The 22,331-nt window shown below is 41.8% G+C and overlaps 1 protein-coding gene across 5 annotated transcripts in view; it reads right to left on the minus strand.

The window, feature by feature from the left end:
- Nucleotides 1-17,630, minus strand: part of LOC112250617 (leptin receptor-like) — a 64,318-nt gene extending 46,688 nt beyond the window's left edge. For 2 of the 5 annotated variants that reach the window (XM_024420944.2, XM_024420918.1), the window contains exons 1-4: nt 17,336-17,614; nt 4,585-4,642; nt 3,269-3,321; nt 375-614 (exon numbers count right to left, since the gene is read on the minus strand). In XM_024420944.2, coding sequence (XP_024276712.1) covers nt 375-614; nt 3,269-3,321; nt 4,585-4,595 — 304 coding nt within the window. In that variant the 5' untranslated portion in view covers nt 4,596-4,642; nt 17,336-17,614. Of the gene's footprint in view, nt 1-374; nt 615-3,268; nt 3,400-4,584; nt 4,643-17,335 lie in introns of all 5 variants that reach the window. The other 3 variants (XM_042321277.1, XM_024420927.1, XM_024420936.1) reach the window with 3 other exon arrangements.
- Nucleotides 17,631-22,331: the final 4,701 nt, after the last annotated feature.

Here is a 22,331-nt window from a genome sequence, read left to right on the forward strand (position 1 = left end):
ACGCCTACGTAGAAATTCCATTAAAAATCAGCCGTTTCCAGCTACAATAGTCATTTACAACATTAATGTCTACACTGTATTTCTGATCAATTTGATGTTATTTTAATGGACAAAAAATGTGCTTTTCTTTCAAAAACAAGGACATTTCTAAGTGACCCCAAACTTTTTAACGGTAGCATATACAAAGCATCTCTGAGGAGGAGTGCTGATTAAGGAGCAGGTCCCCACTCCTATTCATTATGATTTAAAAGGCAGAACTGATCCTGGCTCACCACTGCTACTCTAAGATCCTTTGTGAATACGGGCCCAAGACTAGCAGAGAGAACTATCACCCAGGTAACTGTAATGTCATTAAAACAGGGCATGACTCTGACCTCCACTGGGATTTGTCTCCTGGGGAGGTATTAGTGTGCTTGTGGAGTTCCTAAACAGGCACTGGGGTGGGTGTCCCGGATCAGGTGGTGCCCTCCTGGACCCCGCAGATCCCTCGTCAACTCCCTCTCCCCAATGATGACTCTGGGCTGGGGGTGATGCACAGCAGAGCTCTGTCTGCCAGGGAAGTTCTAGAATGTCTCCATGGGGGGATTCTTGCATAAGCTCCACAGACAAAACACCTTAGGCAGAAATGGGAAGTTAACATGGTTGACAGGAAATGACATCAGACACAGGGCAGAAGCTGTGGCATGATGATGCTGGTAACACCAGAGTTGTGGGTTTGATTCTTCACATGGTATTCCATCCCCACAATATTTATTTCCAACCGTTACAATAGCATTTGTTCCTAGGCAGAATCAAAAATATTTAAATGGAGGTCATTGACGTTAATTGACAATAATGATACATTAAAAAGATCAATAATTCAAGACATGTTCATGAAGTTGGCAAAAGTATTATAAAAAGGCAATACTATTGTTCAGAGAACATCAGTAGAATAAACTCTGGTAACCTCACTCTTTACCAGAGGGATTCTATAGCTTAAGGATACAGTTGAAGTCAGAAGTTTCCATTCACTTAGGTTGGAGTCATTAAAACACGTTTTTCAACCACTCCACAAATTTCTTGCGAACAAACTATAGTTGTGGCAAGTTGGTTAGGACATCTACTTTGTGCATGACACAAGTAATTTTTCCAACAATTGTTAACAGACAGATTATTTCACTTATAATTCACTGTATCACAATTCCAGTGGGTCAGAAGTTTACATACACTAAGTTGAATGTGCCTCTAAACAGCTTGGAAAATTCCAGAAAATTATGTCATGGCATTAGAAGCTTCTGATAGGCTAATTGACATCATTTGGGCCAATTGGAGGTGTACCTGTGGATGTATTTCAAGGTCTACCTTCAAACTCAGTGCCTCTTTGCTTGATATCATGGGAAAATCAAAAGAAATCAGCCAAGACCTCAGAAAAAAAATTGTAGACCTCCACAAGTCTGGTTCGTCCTTGGGAGCAATTCCCAAATGCCTGAAAGTACCACGTTCATCTGTACAAACAATAGTACACAAGTATAAACACCATGGGACCACGCAGCCATCATACCGCTCAGGAAGGAGACGCAGTCTGTCTCCTAGTAATGAACTTACTTTGGTGTGAAAAGTACAAATCAATCCCAGAACAACAGCAAAAGACCCTGGGAAAATGCTAGAGGAAACAGGTACAAAAGTATCTATGTTCACAGTAAAATGAGTCCTACATCAGCATAACCAGAAAGCCTGCTCAGCAAGGAAGAAGCCTCTGCTCCAAATCCGCCGAAAAAAGTCAGACTACAGTTTGCAACTGCACATGGGGACAAGGAGTGTACTTTTTGGAGAAATGTCCTCTGGTCTGATGAAACAAAAATAGAACTGTTTGGCCATAACGACCATTGTTATGTTCGGAGAAAAAGGGGGAAGCTTGCAAGCCGAAGAACACCCTATCCCAACCATGAAGCACGGGGGTGGCAGCATCATGTTGTGGGGGTGCTTTGCTGCAGGACGGACTGGAGCACTTTACAAAATAGATGGCACCATGAGGGAGGAAAATCATTTGGATATATTGAAGCAACATCTCAAGACATCAGTCAGGAAGTTAAAGCTTGGTTGCAAATGGGTCTTACAAATGGACAATGACCCCAAGCATACTTCCAAAGTTGTGGCAAAATGGCTTAAGGACAACAAAGTCAAGGTATTGGAGTGGCCATCACAAAGCCCTGACCTCAGTCCTATAGAAGATTTGTGGGAATAACTCAAAAAGTGTGTGCAAGCAAGGAGGCCTACAAACCTGACTCGGTTACACTAGCTCTGTCAGGAGAAATGGATCAAAATTCACCCAACGTATTGTGGGAAGCTTGTGGAAGGCTACCTGAAATGTTTGACCCAAGTTAAACAATTTAAAGGCAATGCTACCAAATACTAATTGAGTGTATGTAAACTTCTGACCCACTGGGAATGTGATGAAAGAAATAAAAGCTGAAATAAATCATTCTCTCTACTATTATTCTGACATGTCATTCCTAAAATAAAGTGGTGATCCTAACTGACCTAAGACAGGGAATTTTTACTAGGATTAAATGTCAGGAATTGTGAAAAACAGAGTTTAAATGTATTTGGCTAAGGTGTATGTAAACTTCCGAATTCAACTGTAAATACTGAACATGGTCCTATTTCAACAGGTGAAACACTGTTTGTTGTTTTGCCCTAACACTACACAGCTGATTCAAACGATCAAAGCTTGATGATTAGTTGATTATTTGAATCAGCTGTGTAGTGCCAGGGCAAAACAACTAAACGTGCACACCATGGGGTCCTGAGGACCGAGTTTAGGAAACCCTGGTGTAGTGGATGTGAAAGTATAGGAAGAGGCCCTGTGTTTCTGTGTATACGAATACAAGTGCACCGTACTCTATTTGCTGACATGGCTAGGCCTAGTTCTGGTGAAAAGCCACTAGGGAACTACACGTAACGTGTAACTGCATGTGGCGTTGCTTCTGAAATGTTTGCTATTCATTATTCCAGGGTAGAGTGAGTGAAATTGTGCGATTACAGGCAGAACCCCCTTTACGATCCGTGTGGGCACACGCACAAAGCACTCGAGGCAAAGCAGATTAAGCACTGCCTTCGCCATATCCGGAACTAATGCTGCTCTGATCTAAGGCATCCCATTCAGTCTTGGCAGATTCTCTCGGTCTACGCAAAGGATTCTGCCCACGGGAGGTTGTAGGGGTGGTAATGTGGATGGACGCAAGTGAGATTGTTACGATTCTTCTAATGGGAAAGGAACTCAACTCACCATGGTAGATGATGAGGATATGCACCAAGAATGTTAGCATTGCAGACAGGATCCTGCAGAGATAGAGAGAGAGAGGAGGAAGAGGGAACGAGAGCCAGCGAGGGAGGGAGAGATAAAATGTTTAAAATGTTCTGTAAGTGATGAGAGATGGTATGGGGAGGAATTTAGAGAGGGGAGGGGGATCAGGAAAGATGTACAGGTGAATAAAAAGAGAAATGGATGAATAAAGAAAGACAAGTTAGAGAACATGTGATAAAAGAGAGAGACAGAGAGATAGATGGAGAGGAAAGCAGAGAGAGTCTTGTCAACCCAATGCTAACTCAACCCAAAACTAGTTTCACAGGAGAACAGGAGAGTGTTTTACAGTAGGTACTAAAGTCAGCAGTGTCACTAAGCTTCATCAGGGCCTTTAGTCACAATGTTGAGTCACTGATGTGTCCTTCCTGTCTGGTTTTGCATCCCTCGGGCTAGTGCGGTGGGAGAGATCTTTGTGGGCTATACTCGGCCTTGTCTCAGGGTCTGTTGATATCCCTTTGGCAAAGTGTGTGGGGTTATATACTGCCTGGTTGGCCCTGTCCGGGAGTATCTTTGGACGGGGCCACAGTTTCCCCGAGTACCTATGCTGCAATAGTCTATGTGCCAGGGGGCTAGGGTCAGTCTGTCCTATCTGGTGTAATTCTCCTGTCTTATCTGGTGTCCTGTGTGATCTTCGGTATGCTTCCTCTAATTCTCCCATCTCTCTCTCGATCTTTCTCCCTTCCCGGAGGACCTGAGCCTCAGGACTACCTGGCCTGACAACTTCTGGCTGTTCCTGTCTCCAGTCCACCTGGTCGTGCTGCCTGTTGTCCTGCCTGTGGCTATAGAACCGTAATCTTGTCCCGGACCTGCTGTTTCGACCCTCTTCCTCTCTCTCCCTCCAACTCTCTCGCTCTACTCTACCACTGAATACTCGGCTATGAAAAGCCAACTGACATTTACTCCTGATGTGCTGACCTGTTGCACCATCTACAACTACTGTGATTATTATTTCACCCTGCTGGTCATCTATGAACATTTGACCGGCCACCCCTCAAAGTTTCTTCCTAGGTTCCTGGCTTTCAAGGGAGTTTTTCCTAGCCACATTGCTTCTACATCTGCATTGCTTGCTCTTTCGGGTTTTAGTCTGGGTTTCTGTATAAAGCACTTTGTGACATCTGCTGATGTAAAAAGAGCTTTATAAATACATTTGATTGATTGATTGATTGACCACACTACAACCACAGTATTCCACAGTATTCTGCTGTAAAGGCCTGGGTGTTGCCCACAATCATACTTACATTGTCTTCATGAGTTAGTTGGCGAGCATGGCCTCCACTGCAGTTGTGATGACTCTCACTGAGGAGAGAGCAAAGGTAGAGAGGACCTTAGGGACTATTTGGGAAGACACAACACATTTTACATTTGAGTAATTTAGCAGACCGACTGATCAAGAGTGACTTACAGTTTGTGCACTGATCTTAAAGGAAAAATCCACACAAAAAAATCATATGACGCAAAACGCATCAAAACTTGACTGCTGACATGCAAAATGTTTTGGGACCGTATCAACAGTGGACCAATGAAAACATACCAAAGGATCGTTTTTGAGTAGATTTTTAGTCTGTACTTTAATAAATAATGTTGATTTAAAAATGACATGTCACTGCGACTCAGATAATAACAACAACAATAAGAAATAATAAAATATAATATGAATATATGAATATGAACATAAAGTAAATGGCTCAGTAGAATAGAATAAACATTTTAGCATAAGTATAATACAGGAATCACAATTAATTGTCCAATATTTACTCGTGTTTTGGGGAAGGGAAGATTGGGGAGGAAGTGTTTGAATTGTGCAGTATTTAGCAATCATAACAAGAGTCTGGTAGCAGAAGTTGTGATGTGTGTGTAGCATGAATGTATGTGTCTGTGTGTGTGTGTGTGGATATGTGTTCGTCTGTGTGGGTATGTGCGTGAGTGAGTGCATGTGTGCTAAGGTAATGAGAATCAGAGCAGGTGGTCAGTCCAGTTCAAGTAATCAGCAGTCTGATGGCTAGTACAATAGATAGAAACTGTCTCTGAGCATGTTGGTATGAGACCTCATGCTCCGAAAAAGTCTGCCTGACAGTAAGTGAGTGAACAGCTCGTGGCTGGGGTGTGTGGGTGATGTACTGGGCTGTCTACACCACACAATGGAGGGCCTTGAGGTCGTGAACATAGAAATTCCCATATCAGGCCGTGATGCAACTGGTCAGGACACTCTCGATGGTGCAGCAAAAGTATTTGGAGATAACCCAGGGTGGCACGCCTTAGGAAGTAGAGATGCTGTTGCACCCTCTTTGTCCACGTCAAGTCCTCTGTGATGTGGACGGCGAGGAAATTAATATTGCTGACTCTCTACTAGAGGTCGACCGATTAATCGGCATGGGTGATTAATTAGGGCCGATTTTAAGGTTTCATAACAATCGGTAATCGGCCTTTTGGGATGCCGATTATGGCCGATTACATTGCAATCCACGAGGAAACTGTGTGGCAGGCTGACCACCTGTTACGCGAGTGCAGCGTCAAAAGGACCTTGTGGCTGCATGTTATACGTTATAATGTTATAAAAAAAACAATCAATCTTCACATAATCACCAGTTAACTACACATGGGTGATGATATTACTAGGCTAACTAGCTTGTCCTGCGTTGCATATAATCAATGCGGTGCCTGTTAATTTATCATCGAATCACAGCCTAATTCAACTTCGCCAAACGGTGTTGATTTAACAAAAGCGCATTTGTGGAAAAAAGCTAATTCGTTGCACAAATGTACCCAACCATAAACATCAATGCCTTTCTTAAAATCAATACACATAAGTATATTTTTTTACACCTGCATATTTAGTTAAAATAAATGCATGTTAGCAGGCAATATTAACTAGGTAAATTTTGTCACTTCTCTTGCGTTCAGTGCAAGCAGAGTCAGGGTATATGCAACAGTTTGGGCCGCCTGGCTCGTTGCAAACTGTGTTTCTTCCTAACATGAAATTAATTTGCCAGATTTTACATAATTATGACATACCACTGAATGTTGTGCAATGTAACAGCAATATTTAGACTTAGGGTTGCCACCTGTTCAACACAATACAGAATGGTTCTGTATTTCACTGAAAGGATTTGACCATATTAATGACCAAAGGCTCGTACTTCTGTGTGTTTATTATAATTAAGTCTATGATTTGATATTTGATAGAGCAGTCTGACTGAGCGGTGGTAGGCAGCAGCAGGCTCGTAAGCATTCATTCAAACAGCACTTTACTGCGTTTGCTGAGCAGCTCTTAGCAATGCTTGAAGCACAGCGCTGTTTATGACTTCAAGCCTATCAACTCCCGAGATTAGGCTGGCAATACTAAAGTGCCTATGAGCACATCCAATAGTCAAAGGTATATGAAATACAAATGGTATAGAGGGAAATAGTTGACGTGTCATAATTCCTATAACTGCAACCTAAAACTTCTTAACTGGGAACATTGACGAACTGGGAATATTGAACTACCAGCTTTAATATGTTCTCGTGTTCTGGGCAAGGAACTTAAACGTTAGCTTTTTTACATGGCACATATTGCACTTTTACTTTCCAACACTGTGTTTTTAAATTATTTAAACCAAATTGAACATGCTTCATTATTTATTTGAGGTAAATAGATTTTATTTGTGTATTATATTAAGTTAAAATAAAAGGTTTCATTGTACATTCAGTATTGTTGTAATTGTCATTATTACAAATATATAAAAATTGGCCGATTAATCGGTATCGGCTTTTTTGACCCTCCAATAATCGGTATCGGCGTTGAAAAATCATAATCGGTTGACCTCTACTCTCTACAGCAATCCCGTTGATGTGGATCAGGGCATGTTCCACCCTCTGCTTCCTGAAGTCAACAATCAACTCCTTTGTTTTGCTGACATTGAGGGCGAGGTAGTTGTCCTGGCTTCACAATGCCAGTTCACTTACCTCCTCCCTATAGACTGACTCATCATTTTTGGTTATCAGTCCTACAACCGTGGTGTCGTCATCAAACTTGATGATGGAGTTGGTGCTGTGCAAAGCAACGGAGTTGTGGGTGACAAGGGAGTACAGCAGACGGCTGAGGACACACCCCTGGGGGGCCCCTGGGAGGAGGTGTTGTTGCCAATCCTCACAGCTTATGGTCCAATATTCACAGTTTATGGTCTGCCCGTCAGGAATTCCAAGATCCAGCTGCAGAGGGTGGAGTCAAGACCCAGGGCTCTGAGCTTGGTGTCACGCTTGGAGGGAAGAATAGTGTTGAATGCTGAACTGAAGTCAATGAACAACATTCTCACATAGGTGTTCCTCTTGTCCAGATGTGTTAAGGCCGTGTGAGAAGCGTTGGAAATGGCATCTTCCGTGGATCTGTTGGAGAGGTAGGCAAATTGGAGTGGGTCCAATTTGCTTTGCTTCCAGCTGAGTGCCACAACAACAGTCTGAGAGGCGCCTTCCATTTAGTTTCTAGTGTTTCCATCAACGTCTGGATTGTGTTGAGGGGTACTGTGTCTGAAAGCCAAGGTAGGCACAGGAGGCAAGTATTAAGAAAGGAAAACATCTCAATAAACACCATTATAAGAACAGTGGAAGTCGGTGCTGTTAAAGATGAGGGAGGATGATTATTTTTTTTATTCTTATTTCTTTTACAGCATATTGGATGACTGTCATTCATATTCCATTCACCCAGCTCATTGTAACATCGACAGATTTAGGCTACTACATGATACTAAAATGTTCCCTATACCCATGATGTTGTTGCTACAACCTAGCCTATGAATAACATTTTACAACGTACTGTAGGTACAGAGGTGGAGAGAAATTTGAGTGCTCAAGGTGTCAGACATTGGAACATTCAATACCGCCTTGCTCAATCTTGCCTGCATCTAGCTGATCTAGGGTGTAATCATTAGTCCAACAGTAGCAAACAAGAGTTTCTATTGGACAAATTCAGGTATGTTTATCGCCGTTTTGTTCTGTTTGCTTCCATTTAAGAAATGCTTTTCAACAGAATCAGTGGAATGAATACACCCCGGATCACGCGCTTACACAGTTCCCTTTCGTAGCAGCCACATTCAAACAGCTTGGACAATACCTTCTCGCATCTACGCACTCTCCTCCTCTCACCATTTCCCTTTGCTTGTGGACTTAAGTGTGCACAACACATCAGCTGTCTGTGCCCGGTAAAAATAACTTTCCAAGTCAAAACGTCATATCTTAAAGGCTAACCGCTACATACAGCCTACATCAATGTCACCATATTAGCTAACGTCAAGTCAACATACAGTTGAAGTCGGAAGTTTATATACACCTTAGCCAAATGCATTTAAACTCAGTTTTTCACAATCCCTGACATTTAATCCTTGTAAAAATTACCTGTTTTAGCTCAGTTAGGATCACCACTTTATTTTAAGAATGTGAAATGTCTGAATAATAGGAGAGAGAATGATTTATTTCAGCTTTTATTTCTTTCATCACATTCCCAGTGGGTCAGAAGTTTACATACACTCAATTAGTATTTGGTAGCATTGCCTTTAAATTGTTTAACTTAGGTCAAACTTTTCGGGTAGCCTTCCACAAGCTTCCCACAATACGTTGGGTGAATTTTGGCCCATTTCTCATAACAGAACTGGTGTAACTGAGTCAGGTTTGTAGGCCTCAAATTGTCTGTAGGATTGAGGTCAGGGCTTTGTGATGACCATTCCAATACCTTGACTTTGTTGTCCTTAAGCCATTTTGACACAACTTTGGAAGTATGCTTGAGGTCATTGTCCATTTGGAAGACCCATTTGCAACCAAGCTTTAACTTCTTGACTGATGTCTTGAGATGTTGCTTCAATATATCCACATAATTTTCTTTCCTCATGATGCATTCTATTTTGTGAAGTGCACCTGTTCCTCCTGCAGCAAAGCACCCCCACAACATGATGCTGCCACCCCCGTGCTTCACGGTTGCGATGGTGTTCTTCAGCTTGCAAGCCTCCCCCTTTTTCTCCAAACAAAACGATGGTCGTTATGGCCAAACAGTTCTATTTTTGTTTCATCAGACCAGAGGACATTTCTCCAAAAAGTACGATCTTTGTCCCCATCTGCAGTTGCAAATCAGTCTGGCTTTTTTATGGCGGTTTTGGAGCACAGGCTTCTTCCTTACTGAGCGGCCTTTCAGGTTATGTCGATATAGGACTCGTTTTTACTGTGGATATAGATACTCTTGTACATGTTTCTCCAGCATCTTCACAATGTCCTTTGCTGTTGTTCTGGGATTGATTTGCACTTTTCACACTAATGTACGTTCAACTCTAGGAGACAGAACGCATCTCCTTCCTGAGCGGTATGACGGCTGCATGGTGCCATGGTGTTTATACTGCGTACTATTGTTTGTACAGATGATTGTGGTACCTTCAGGTGTTTGGAAATTGCTCCCAAGGATGAACCAGACTTGTGGAGGTCTAATTTTCTGGAATTTTCCAAGCTGTTTAAAAGCACAGTCAACTTACTGTATGTAAACGTCTGACCCAATGGAATTGTGATACAGTGAATTATAAGTGAAATAATCTGTCTGTAAACAGTTGTTGGAAAAATGACTTGTGTTATGCACAAAGTAGATGTCCTAACCGACTTGCCAAAACTATAGTTTGTTAACAAGAAATGTGTGGAGTGGTTGAAAAATTTGTTTTAATGTGTATGTAAGTGTATGTAAACTTCCAACTTCAAATGTTGTTACTAGCAGTTACACAGGTGGGCCCCAGTGGCAATACATTTATAAAACCAAAAGCTTACCTTGACTTGGAAGAGTTCCGGAAACTAGCTGTCCTCCGGCTACACAATGATACCTTACAGAGCGCTGTTGAGGCTAAGGTAGACCTTCATTGCAAAACAGTGTTTTAATCAATTATTTGGTGACATGTGAACACATTTAGTATAGTTTTGTCTAAAAAGGGTAACTTTTTAATGTTTCACTATTTTTACTTCTCAGAAATTCACTGAGGAGGATGATCCTCATCTTCCTCCTATGAGGAACCTCAAACTCTTCCCATAAGTACCTCCCCTGCTGCTGCGGGGATCATTTATAGGCTCATTCCCAAACTATTACCAGGGGTCCCCAGCGCGCACGCACACCTTTACATCCCTCCGGAGCGGACAGAGAAATACAACTTCACTCTATCCAATCAGAGCAGCAGGATCAACGTACAGCCCTCCCTTCTCTTTACAGACAGGCAAACTAGCCAGTTTAGTTCATTAGACTGCCCATGGATGACTCAAATCATTCTGGAATGATAACTCAAGATTAATAGAACTGGGAAGAGCCAGGGAAAATATAAACAAAGACATTACTGTAATGAGCTGAGCTATAGGGGATATGGCTGAGACAAGAACGTGTAGCCAAATCGTGGTCTGCTTTGACAATAGACATGAATCTCTGTCATAGCATTCGCAAACTGTTTGCAGTGTTTTCGGGACCAATGCGACATACAGCCTAATCAATTTGATGTTAGTGGCAACAAATGCTGTAAAACATTCAGCAGCATGTTTTCAGTATGGAGCGTGAGATAGGCTACACATTTTGTCCGACCTGTGAATTTGTATGTAGGGGAAATGGCACGCTTTTTACAGTCACGGCGCTCATGCGCAGCATATGATGAGCCCGTCATCAAACTACCTCAACAAGCACATCCAAATGGTAAATGTAAATGGATTGTTGTGTGTGGTTTACTTAATCTTTTCTGAAGTAAAGTGATAGTAAGGTGATCACAGAGCTAGGCCTATTCTACCCACTTAGTAATTGAGAAGGTATTTTCACCTGGTCTAGGAACCTGCTTCCCATACCAAACATCAACAGCCTCCTACCCTTAGCATGCAAGTTCATGAAAATTAATTCATGAAAATGACTCCAAACACGAACACAGATTAATGACTACATCCATTCATTCATTGGTTCTCTGGATCAAAACAATAACATCCTAGGTTACAATACAGTACGACGGACAGCTGCCCAGCTCTACCAAGTGACCACCTGCAGATGAGAGCTGAGTGGCCTAATCCTAAACCATCCATAGGAATGACTTGTGTTACTGAACGATAACAAGCAGGCCTAGGTGTTATTCAGTGAGCTATAACAACGTGTGTGTGTGTGTGTGTGTGTGTGTGTGTGTGTGTGTGTGTGTGTGTGTGTGTGTGTGTGTGTGTGTGTGTGTGTGTGTGTGTGTGTGTGTGTGTGTGTATATCAAACGACTATCAGCATAATGATGAGAAGGAAGCACTGGGCACGATCATGCTCTACATTAAAAACAAAAGTGAATCCTTTCAATGACAACCCGTGCTGGTACACACAAGCCTCATGCCTCATTTTCATTAGATCACATATCAAAACAAGTTGTACTCTGCAAGTGACAATAACAAGATATGACAGTAGGCCTATCACAAATAATCAAATTACCAGAAAAGTAATGAATGTTAATCTAGATTTGTGGCCCACATTGGAATAGGCACCTCATGCATATTTACGCATAGACCACTGGCCAAATCAAATCTCTCAAATCTAATTTTGGTTGCTGATTGAATTTCATCCAGAGCCAGAATGTCAGTGTAGATTAACCTATAAAGGTGTGAAGCCTGTTTTTTGTCACACAAATCTCAGCCTCTCGATTGCAAGCCCCTGGGAGTATAGCTTAAAAACATACTCCGCCAAGCCAGTGAGTCACAGTGTAATCTTGGTTTCTCACAAGTAAAACTCTCTGGAATTTTGCCACTTCCCAATTAGTCAAGGGGTTGAACCAGTTCCAAACTCTGTGTTCTGGGGCTTGCATCACCGGGAGGAAATCCTGGTTGATTTCTCAACTAAAGCAGTTCCCTCCTCTCAAGGGACTTCCAAGACATTCTTTACGCATGGAGGAACTGACCACTGATTCCCTGTACCTCAGTGGTGTGTATTCATGGATGCCAAAACATTAAATAATGTATCTTTCGTCTCTCTGTGTTTCATAATTTCCGAACCAGGGTCTGTAGTGACACCTCTAGCACTGAGATGCAGTGCCTAGCTACAATGGCCCCTTTCCTAAATTAGCAATTGGATGGAGATAGGGATTTGAACTTTACTTGGCTTTACTTCATTCTCCGTGCTGGCCAATGATTATACTGCCAATTTTGACAGGGATTCTTGCCTGAGAGGATGGAAGTTCAATATGTGGCCAGATGTAGTAGATGAATGTTAACTACCTGGCTCACCGTTGCCCATGAAAGGAAGTTGGGCTAGCGAGCAAGCATTTTAGCCAGGTAACCTAGGACAACAAAAAAATAAAAGCGTGTACTGTATGACAGAGTCATAGACCGTTTTGGCAACATGAAAGAGAGGAGGATGGTATTGGCTTCTCTACAAGTAGGTTGAGTCAACATGTTGGATTGGTGATTGGACTCAATTCTGTTTGGTATCTTTTAGTTGTCACTGTATTAGACTAAGCAGAGGTGAGTTGATGATGTCGAAATGTTAAAGTTGAAATGGTGCTGGAATATTGGAGGCAGCTACCGTTTTCTTTGCGACTTGCGGCAGCCTAACTCTCCATGGTTCTAAAATCAATAGTTAATTAGTAGTCTGAAAATGTCGGAAAGGTGAACTTGCTTGACCATGCTGTAAGTCATGTAACTGTTTGTTACATGCAATATGCTTTGTGGACTTCACCGGACAGATGTTGCTCTCCGGTTTTGTGATGAAACACAGGTGTGGTTGAATTTATTCTGCCAATGTGTCTTACTTGTCTCAGCCTAAAGCCTATATATATCACAGTGGCAAGGTATATGAACTAGCAGGTTATAGAGCAAACAACGCAACTATCACAACATGGGTTGTAATAAGGCAAAAAAAATGTTATGGTTATTCAGACAGTTCAATGTAATATCAATAGGTTTTGGCTACTACATGATACTCTAATTTTCTCTACATCCATCATGAGGTTGCTACAACCTAACCTATGAATAACATTTTACAACGTAGGTGCGTGGAGAGAAATTTGAGTAATCAAGGTGACAGACAGTGACATATTCAATACCGCCTCGCACAATCTTGCCAGCATCTACTGTGGCTGATCTAGGTTGTATTCATTAGTCCAACAGTTTCAAACCAGACTTTCTGTTGGACCAATTCAGTTATGTTTATCGCCGTTTTGTTCTGTTTGCTTCCGTTTAAGGAAGGTATTTCAACCGAATCGACAGAATGAATACACCCCTGATCACACGCAGGAATAGTTCGCTTTCATATCATGATGTGCCGGATAGTCGGACAAAACGAGTATCGTCACAGATATGGGACATTTTCTGGATACGATTAAGATCCGAGTATTTTTTGTAATTATCCGTGATCTGGGGAAGAAAAGTTATTTTCGGGTGCCAGCAAGCATCTTTCTCATGTCAGTCAGTCAGTCAGTCAGAGTTTCTAAACAACGCCGTACTATCTTTGAGTCATTCATGCACGGTCTAAATAACTAAACTGGCTAGTTTGCCTGTCTGTAAAGAGAAGGGCGGGGTGTACGTTGATCCTGCTGCTCTGATTGGATAGAGTGAAGTTGTATTTCTCTGTCCACTAAGCATCATAAATTCACCCGATCGCTTTTCCTTGCATGTTTTCAGTCTTATCATTTACAATGCTGCTTCCTGTTACTATGATAAATCACATGGCAAGGATGTTGCTGTCAAGCTATCATCGTGCATAATATCTAAGAAGTGGTGCAAGGGTACCGGAAAAAATATGAAACTAATGCGCATTCTAACTGAGTGACAGCAAACTTGTTAGCCCGCTGATTGGGACACAGACACAGACAAACACATCCACCCTTCTGCACACTGCTATGTGTGTGCGGAAAAAACAGAAGCGCTTTAATGTGCTCCAAATCTGCAAAAAAAAATGCACATTAGGAGCACATTAAAGCGCTTCTATTTTTTCCGATCACGACGATCATCCGATCCGCCAATCAACTGTCAATTTACGGATACGATTATGAATACGAGTATCGCCATGTCTGCACAACCTTACTTTCATAGCAGCCACATACAAACAGCATGATCCCTGTAAGCTTGGAAAATGCCTTCTCGCATCTATGCTCTCTCCTCCTCTCACCTTTTCCCTTCGCTTGTGGACTTCAGTGCACAACACATCAGCAGTCTGTGACCAGGTGGGGAAAAAATGTACAAGCCAAACCTTCATATCATAACCATTACACAAGCCTACATCTTTGTCACCATATTAGCTAACGTCAAGTCAACATAGCTACTAGAACTAACGCGTTAGTAAACCAATCATCATGCAGTGCAGTGTACAGTTAGCAAGCAGTTTAGCAGTTACACCACAGGCCCCGATGACAATAAGCATGTCAGTTCATGCTGCAAGAGCTCTGATAGGTTGGAGGATGTCCTCCGGAAGTTGTCATAATTACTGTATATGTCTATGGAAGGGGGTGAAAACCACAAGCCTCCTAGGTTTTGTATTGAAGTCAATGTATCCAAAGGAGGTCGGAAACTAGCTGTCCTCCGGGTGCCACCCTACAGAGTGCCGTTGAGGCTACTGTTGACCTTCATTGCAAAACAGTGTGGTTTAATCAATTATTTGGTGACGTGAATATATTTAGTATAGTTTTATCTAAAAAGGTTAACTTTAACGTTTCACTATTACACATTTTTTTATAAAAACTAACTTTCTTCCAAAATTAAGGAAAAGCAAGAGAGAGAGAGAGATATATTTGGTTGTATTTGTTTTTACTTTCACTTTCACTTACCTAGCAGATGCAGCTATCTAGTTTAGCCTACTCAAACACCTGGCTAAAACAGAGATGGATGCAATATTAGCTAGCTGGCTATGGCTATCCAACACTGGAACTCTTCCAAGTCAAGGTAAGATTTTGGTTTTATTAATTTATTGCCACCGGGGCCCACCAGTGCAACTGCTAAACTGATTTCTGACCGTACACTGTAATGCATGATTGTAGCATGTTAACTAACACATTAGTTCAAGTAGCTATGTTGACTATGACGTTAATATGGTGACAACGATGTAGGCTATGTGTAGCAGTTAGCGGTCATGATATGGCTTAGAAAGGTTTTACAGTCTGGTCACAGACAGCTGATTTGTCATGCACTGAAGTCCACAAGCGAAGAGAAAAAGTGAGAAGAGAGGGTGTGATCATGCTGTTTTTTTATGTGGATGCTATGACTTTGTCCAATGGAAAGTCTCCTTTTCAACTTTTGGACTAATGATTACACCCTAAATCAGTTAGATGTGCACCTACGTTGTAAACTTTCATTCATTGGCTAGGTTGTAGCAACCTCATGATGAGTATCATGTAGTAGCCTAAACCTATCAATGTTACATTGAACTGGGTGAATGGAATATAAATGAGAGTCATCGGCAACGACTGCCACTGCCACTGACACACACACACACACACACACACACACACACACACACACACACACACACACACACACACACACACACGCTACACACACATCACAACTGCTGCTACCAATCTCTTGTTATGATCGATAAATACTGCACAATTTAAACACATGTTCCCCAATCCCCCCTTCCTCTAAATATGAGAGGGTGACACAACAGTAGTAGGCTTGATTACCAACAACGATGAGATAACAACCTCTCACTCAATGTCAACAAAACTAAGGAGATGATAGTGGACTACAGGAAACAGCAGAGGGAGCACCCCCATCCATATCAACGAGACCGCAGTGGAGAAGGTGGAAAGCTTCAAGTTCCTCGGCGTACATATCACTTCCAAACTGAAATGGTCCACCCACATAGACAGTGTGGTGAAGAAGGCGCAACAGCGCCTCTTCAACCTCAGGAGGCTAAAGAAATTTGGCTTAACACCTAAAACCATCACAAACGTTTACAGATGCACAATTGAGAGCATCACGTCGGGCTGTATCACCGCCTGGTACCGCAAACTGCACCACCCACAACCGCAAAGCTTTCCAGTGGGTGGTGCGGTCTGCCCAACGCATTACCGGGAACAAAATTCCTGCCCTCCTGGACACCTACAGCACCCAATGCCATAGGAAAGCCAAAAAGATCATCAAGGACACCAACCACCAGAGCCACGGCCTGTTCACCCCGCTATCATCCAGAAGGCGAGGTCAGTACAAGTGCATCAAAGCTGGGACCGAGAGACTGAAAAAACAGCTTCTATCTCAAGGCCATCAGACTGCTAAACAGCCATCACTAGCACATGAGAGGCTATAGGAGATGCCTATAGACATAGATTTAGAAATGGATCACTGGCCACTTTTAGAAATGGATCACTAGCCACTTTAATCATGTTTCCGTATCTAGCATTACTCATCTCATACGCATAAACTGAACTCCACAATATTCTGTTATCTTAGTCACTTTTAAATTGTGTTTACATATTGCATCACCCATCTCATATGACCAATACATTTGATTTGAAGATAAGACTAAAAATTGTGCATTCCTGTATTATACTTATGCTAAAAATGTTCATTCTACTGAGATATTTACTTTGTTTATATTTTATTATTTATTATTATTGTTGCATTGTCGAGAATGAACCTGCAAGTAAACAATTCGTGGACGTGTATACCATGTGTATCCCATACATACGACTAATAAAACTTCAAACTTGAAATTGCAAATGGCTATAAGAGTTTGTTTAACTTGCAATCTTTAACCAGAAATACATGTAGGCCTATGCATATATAGGCTATAGGCAAACAGCCTGGATAAATGAGAAGACTCAAACAAAGGCATTTGTTTAAACACTTTATAGATACGCAGAAACAAATCAGCAGTAGCCTTTCTTCCCAGTTGAGAGACTTCAAGAGAGATCAAGATGAGAATCCGCTTGCGTTCTCACACATGGACCACAAATATTCATGGGAATGTTGTGGTGATCTTGAGAGTAGCGGATAGTAGTCTAGGCTATATCTCACAAAAAAATGTCAAAGTGAAAAATAATTAATAGTTTTCCTTACTTGATATCTTGGTTCCTCTCTGAATCGCCACTGTCCCGCACAGTAACCGATAGTTATCCGGTCCGCGAATCACTAGGGTACAAATACCGAAGTTTGAGTCTTTATAAGTAGCCAATAGTTTGCCTCGATCTATCACAAATACAAATGAGAGATAATACGTTACTCTGTTATAGACTGTATAAAAAAAAACGGTTATAACATTGTTGGAAGGCAGCTACAATTCCTTATCATTCAAGTCCGGTGTGTCTCACCAGAGCTGTCCCCTATACCCGATATGAAGGTTACTGAAAGGCGCCACAACGAACGCTATACTCTATTTGGAGAAGGGTGTGGCGTGAGCCAATACCGTCACCGGAACTATCCCGCACCAAATAATAACACTTGCAATACGCATTAAAAGCACTATTATAATAAAATAAAAAGTTCAATACAACATAACATTATTAACAAATCACAATTAAGTAGAAATTTGTCTAATAAAAGTACAACGTATTAATATAATTTTGCCCCATAGGCATTTACAATAACATGATCATTAAAAACGGGAACAATTATCATGAAATTGCTTATGAGTACGATGTCACATTATTAAAATGGAAAAAGGTTCATTATGTTTAGGCCTATATTTACCTTACATCAGTGGAGTGATCTCATGCTCAAGGTGATGTCATAGGACAATTTCATAGCTGATTCATGGAAAGTTTGTAGCCTCAGTAAACATTTCGTATTTTGTGTAGTTAATGGGTAGCTGAAAGGTATAGTCTACACGTGTAATTCATGGTAGTTGTGTTAGTCTAACTGGCATATAGTAGACAGGACTAATAATTCATATTTGACCATATAGGGATGCATGCTTATGGACTAATGTTTACCACCCTGAGGTGGTAGTTATTTATCACATTATTCTATAATATGAATCATATTCCCTTGAAATTCCTTTCAAATCTTCTTCCAAAAACAACCTGGGGGATAGCTATTGTAGCTATTATTGTCAGATGAAGCATAAACCGAAGGATTACATTGATGTTTGCGTCACCCAAAACAAAGATCAGGGAAGAAGAAGCAAGGACACCAGCCTCCAGGCTCTGTTGTACTGTTCTCTGCCAAATAACAAGGGACAACCCTGCCTGGAATTGAAAAATGAACCTCGCACTATGGAGGTGGATAGCTGATTGATTATATTTGAGTACACATTCCTTGCTTTCACCAAAGTAGAATTTCAGTCCTGAGCAACCTGAACAACCCATTTAAAATCTGTCCATCCCAGACCCAGTAGTGTCACTGGATCCGAAAGTAACAGGGTGTATATCAGGGTCTCAATGCCTGGCATGAATGGACAGTCCCAGCCGTTCTGATTTAAAGTGAGGACAGAGGGTTCTGTCCCAACTCCTCTCTCAAAGAGCCACTGCAGTTGGTCAGATAGATTTCTCATCAGTGTTGAAGTCCTGAAACTAGTTTCTCTCACCATAGTAACTGGCCAAAAGCACAGTGTAGACTACAGATCAAAGAAGAGGGAAGAAGTTCCCACAGCATAAAGTATGAAGCTTATCTCTTCAATCTCATATGATCTCCGTAGACTAATTCTTCAGATTAGAAACATATTTATTTGATCAAACAGGTGTTTGTAGATGTTCCCCTCTACAAGGGCCACGGCTTTTGTGGAGCGATGGGTAACGATGCTTCGTGGGTGACTGTTGTCTGTGGGCAGAGAGTAGGGGTAGGGGCGAGGGGACGGACTAAAGTTATACTGTTACATAAACATGATAAATATCAGATCACATGACAAATGTACATAATAGGTAATATGCATATCAGAGTAAATAGGTATCCCAACTCTACCTGGTCCTCTGTGAGGCATTAAAGGCATTAGATACTACATGTGGATAATAATAATTGGTCTAGGATAATTCATCTCTAATTCCCTGGGTGATTCAGTATGAGAGGCACACAGCCAAAGCAGAGGTAGGTGTTTGTTCACTGACAGAGATGACAGTCTGCTTTATCAGTGAAACACAGTGTGACGCCTGGAGCCTAGTCCTTGTGTAACAAAAGACTGTTTTGCATGTAAGGACACAAAACAATTTTCCCACCTTTTCACAAAATCTTCTAAATGTTTTCCTTGTCTAACAGTCAGCAGATGTGGTTGCATTGTAAAGTTTGACTTTGACAGATCTTTGTTCTCAGGTAATGTGTGTGTGTGTTTCAAGATTCTACGTTTATTCGCGACATGCACAGGATACAACAGGTGTAAAACAGTACAGTGAAATTCTTACTTGAGAGCTCTTGCAGTGATGATAATAATAATAACATAGATAATAATAAAACATCACATTTTTAAAAAACACAGAGGAAGCACACTATAAGTTGAAGAAACATGAGAATGCAAGTATATACAGGTCAATGGCAGTACCTTATTCAATGTGCAGGGGTACTGGAGTGGTTGAGGTTTATACATACAAAGTGACTGGTAGTAGGATATACATTGCCTTCAGAAAGTATTCACACCCCTTGATTTTTCCCACATTTTGTTGTGTTACAGCCTGAAGTTAACATTTATTAAATGGAGATGTTGTGTCACTGGCCTATACACAATACCCCATGATGTCCAAGTAGAATGAAGTTTTTATAAATTTTTTCTAATTCATTAATTATTCATGCTTACCAAGACAATATTGAATGTTATTTTATTGTTATTTTATTGTTTCTCTTTTATTTTTTTGTTTAGTTTATTTAGTTGATATTTTTCTTAAAGTCTTATTTTTCTTAAAACTGCTTAGTTGGTTAAGGGTTTGTAAGTAAAGCATTTCACGTTAAGTTCTACACCTGTTGTATTCGGCGCATGTGAAACATACAATCCGATTTGATGCTCAGAATCCATGTCTCAATTGTCTCAAGGCTTAAAATCCTTCTTTAACCTGTTCACCCCACCTTCATCTACACTGATTGAAGTGGATTTAACAACTGACATCAATAATGGATCACAGCTTTCACCTGGATTCACCTGGTCAGTCTATGGCATGGAAAGAGCATGTGTTCTTAATGCATAAGTGTTGCTTTACACTTTCTGGAGGACCGAGTTTTGAAATCAGTGGAAATAGAGTATGATTGCTAAGGAGATGGAGAAAACACCTGTCTCCGGATTACATCTTCAAACTAAGGGCAACCATGGCATCCGTGACAAGGAGAAGCTTCCATCCATGATGTATACAGGTAAGATAGTCTAACTAGCTACATTTTCAGATATGACACGTTTCTAATTTTTTCAGAAAGTTGTTTTCATTTCAAGTTAAAGTGTGCTGTTAGCTAGCGTTAGCTGGCTGCCTGGCTTACTAGCTAACCTTACATGCATGATCTTATTATGCATACCTTTTGCTTTGCTAGTTATAGCCTAATGTTAGCTAGCTAGCTAACATTGAACCTGGTTGGTTAGCTACCTGTAGATTCATGCAGGGTACTAACACCATGAGCTGGGATAATGGTTCATTGTTTACCTAGCTAGCTACATGGCTTAACAAAAGACTCCACTATGCAAGTAACCATTTCAATAGAATGTCACTGCAACAACTGATAGACGTAGCTGAGAAATGTACGATCGCTCAACACAGGCTGAATATGGCCGGTGTCAGTAAACATTGGCAAAAAAAGCTTACATTTTTGCCAGCAGCACGGTTGCAGTCACAAACTCTCTGGATAACATAAAAACGTGTTTCACCTGTCTTGTTCTTGTCTTCACTCCCCACCAGCTGTCTCCCATTTTTTCCCATTATCCCCTCTGTATTTATACCTGCATTTTTTGTTTGTCTGTTGCTAGTTCATCTTGCCTTGTCAGGTCATTCCAGCATGTTTCCCATTTTTTCTGTTTCTCATGTTTTGTTTTCTAGTCTTCCCGGTTCTGACCATTATGCCTGCCCTGACCCTGAGCCTGCCTGCTGTTCTGTCCCTGATTGACTCTGACTTGGATTACTGACCTCTGCCTGCCCTTAACCTGCCATTTGCCTGCCCCCTGTTTTCAAAGACATTTCTGAGATTATAACTTTCTGCTTCCTGTGTCTGGGTCTTTTCCTGAGTCGTGATAGTACGAACTGACCATGACTGACCCGGCAGACTGGGACCAGCTCCTCCCCACGAGCCACCATTGGAAGACAAGGAGCTACTTCAAAACCTTATGAAAGCACTCCAGATCTTAGCGGAAAAGCCAATACCATGCTTTCAATGCATTGCTGGAGCAATTACGCCGATTATCTACTAGGCAGCAAACCACTTTGCAAACCCTCCAGACTCTCAGTAATCCCGCTACCAGTGGTGCTTCTACCCAGCCTACTCTGGCTTTGGAGCGCCACACTGAAGATTCCCGAACCTGCCAGGCATTTCTCTTCCAGTGCTCCCTCATCTTCAAGCTGCAGCCCTCTTTGTTTCACTCGGATTGCTAGAAGATAGCTTACCTGATAACGCTGATATCCGGGAGGGCATTCGCCTGGTCTATGGTGTGGGAGCAGCAAATTTGTGGCAGTGGTTAGAAAGGTGTTTGATTCACCGTTGTCGGGGAGAGATGCTGCTCGGAAGCTACTTCAACTGCGTCAAGACTTCCATAGTGTGGCCTCCCGGGTGGCGCAGTGGTCTAGGGCACTGCATCGCAGCGCTAGCTCTGTCGCAGCCAGCCGTGACCGGGAGGTCCGTGGGGCAACGCACAATTGGCCTAGTGTCGTAGGGATATCCTTGTCTCATCGCGCACCTGCAACTCCTGTGATGGGCCGGGCTCAGTGCGTGCTAATCAAGGTCACCAGGTGCACAGTGTTTCCTCCGACACATTGGTGCGGATGGCTTCCGAGTTGGAGGCACGCTGTGTTAAGAAGCAGTGCAGCTTGGTTGGGTTGTGTTTCGGAGGACGCATGGCTTTCGACCTTTGTCTCTCCCGAGCCTGTACGGGAGTTGTAGCGATGAGACAAGATAGTAATTACTAACAATTGGATACCATGAATTTGGGGGTAAAATGTAC

This window comes from Oncorhynchus tshawytscha, linkage group LG01, assembly GCF_018296145.1.
Source record: "Oncorhynchus tshawytscha isolate Ot180627B linkage group LG01, Otsh_v2.0, whole genome shotgun sequence".
NCBI classification, from domain to species: domain Eukaryota; kingdom Metazoa; phylum Chordata; class Actinopteri; order Salmoniformes; family Salmonidae; genus Oncorhynchus; species Oncorhynchus tshawytscha.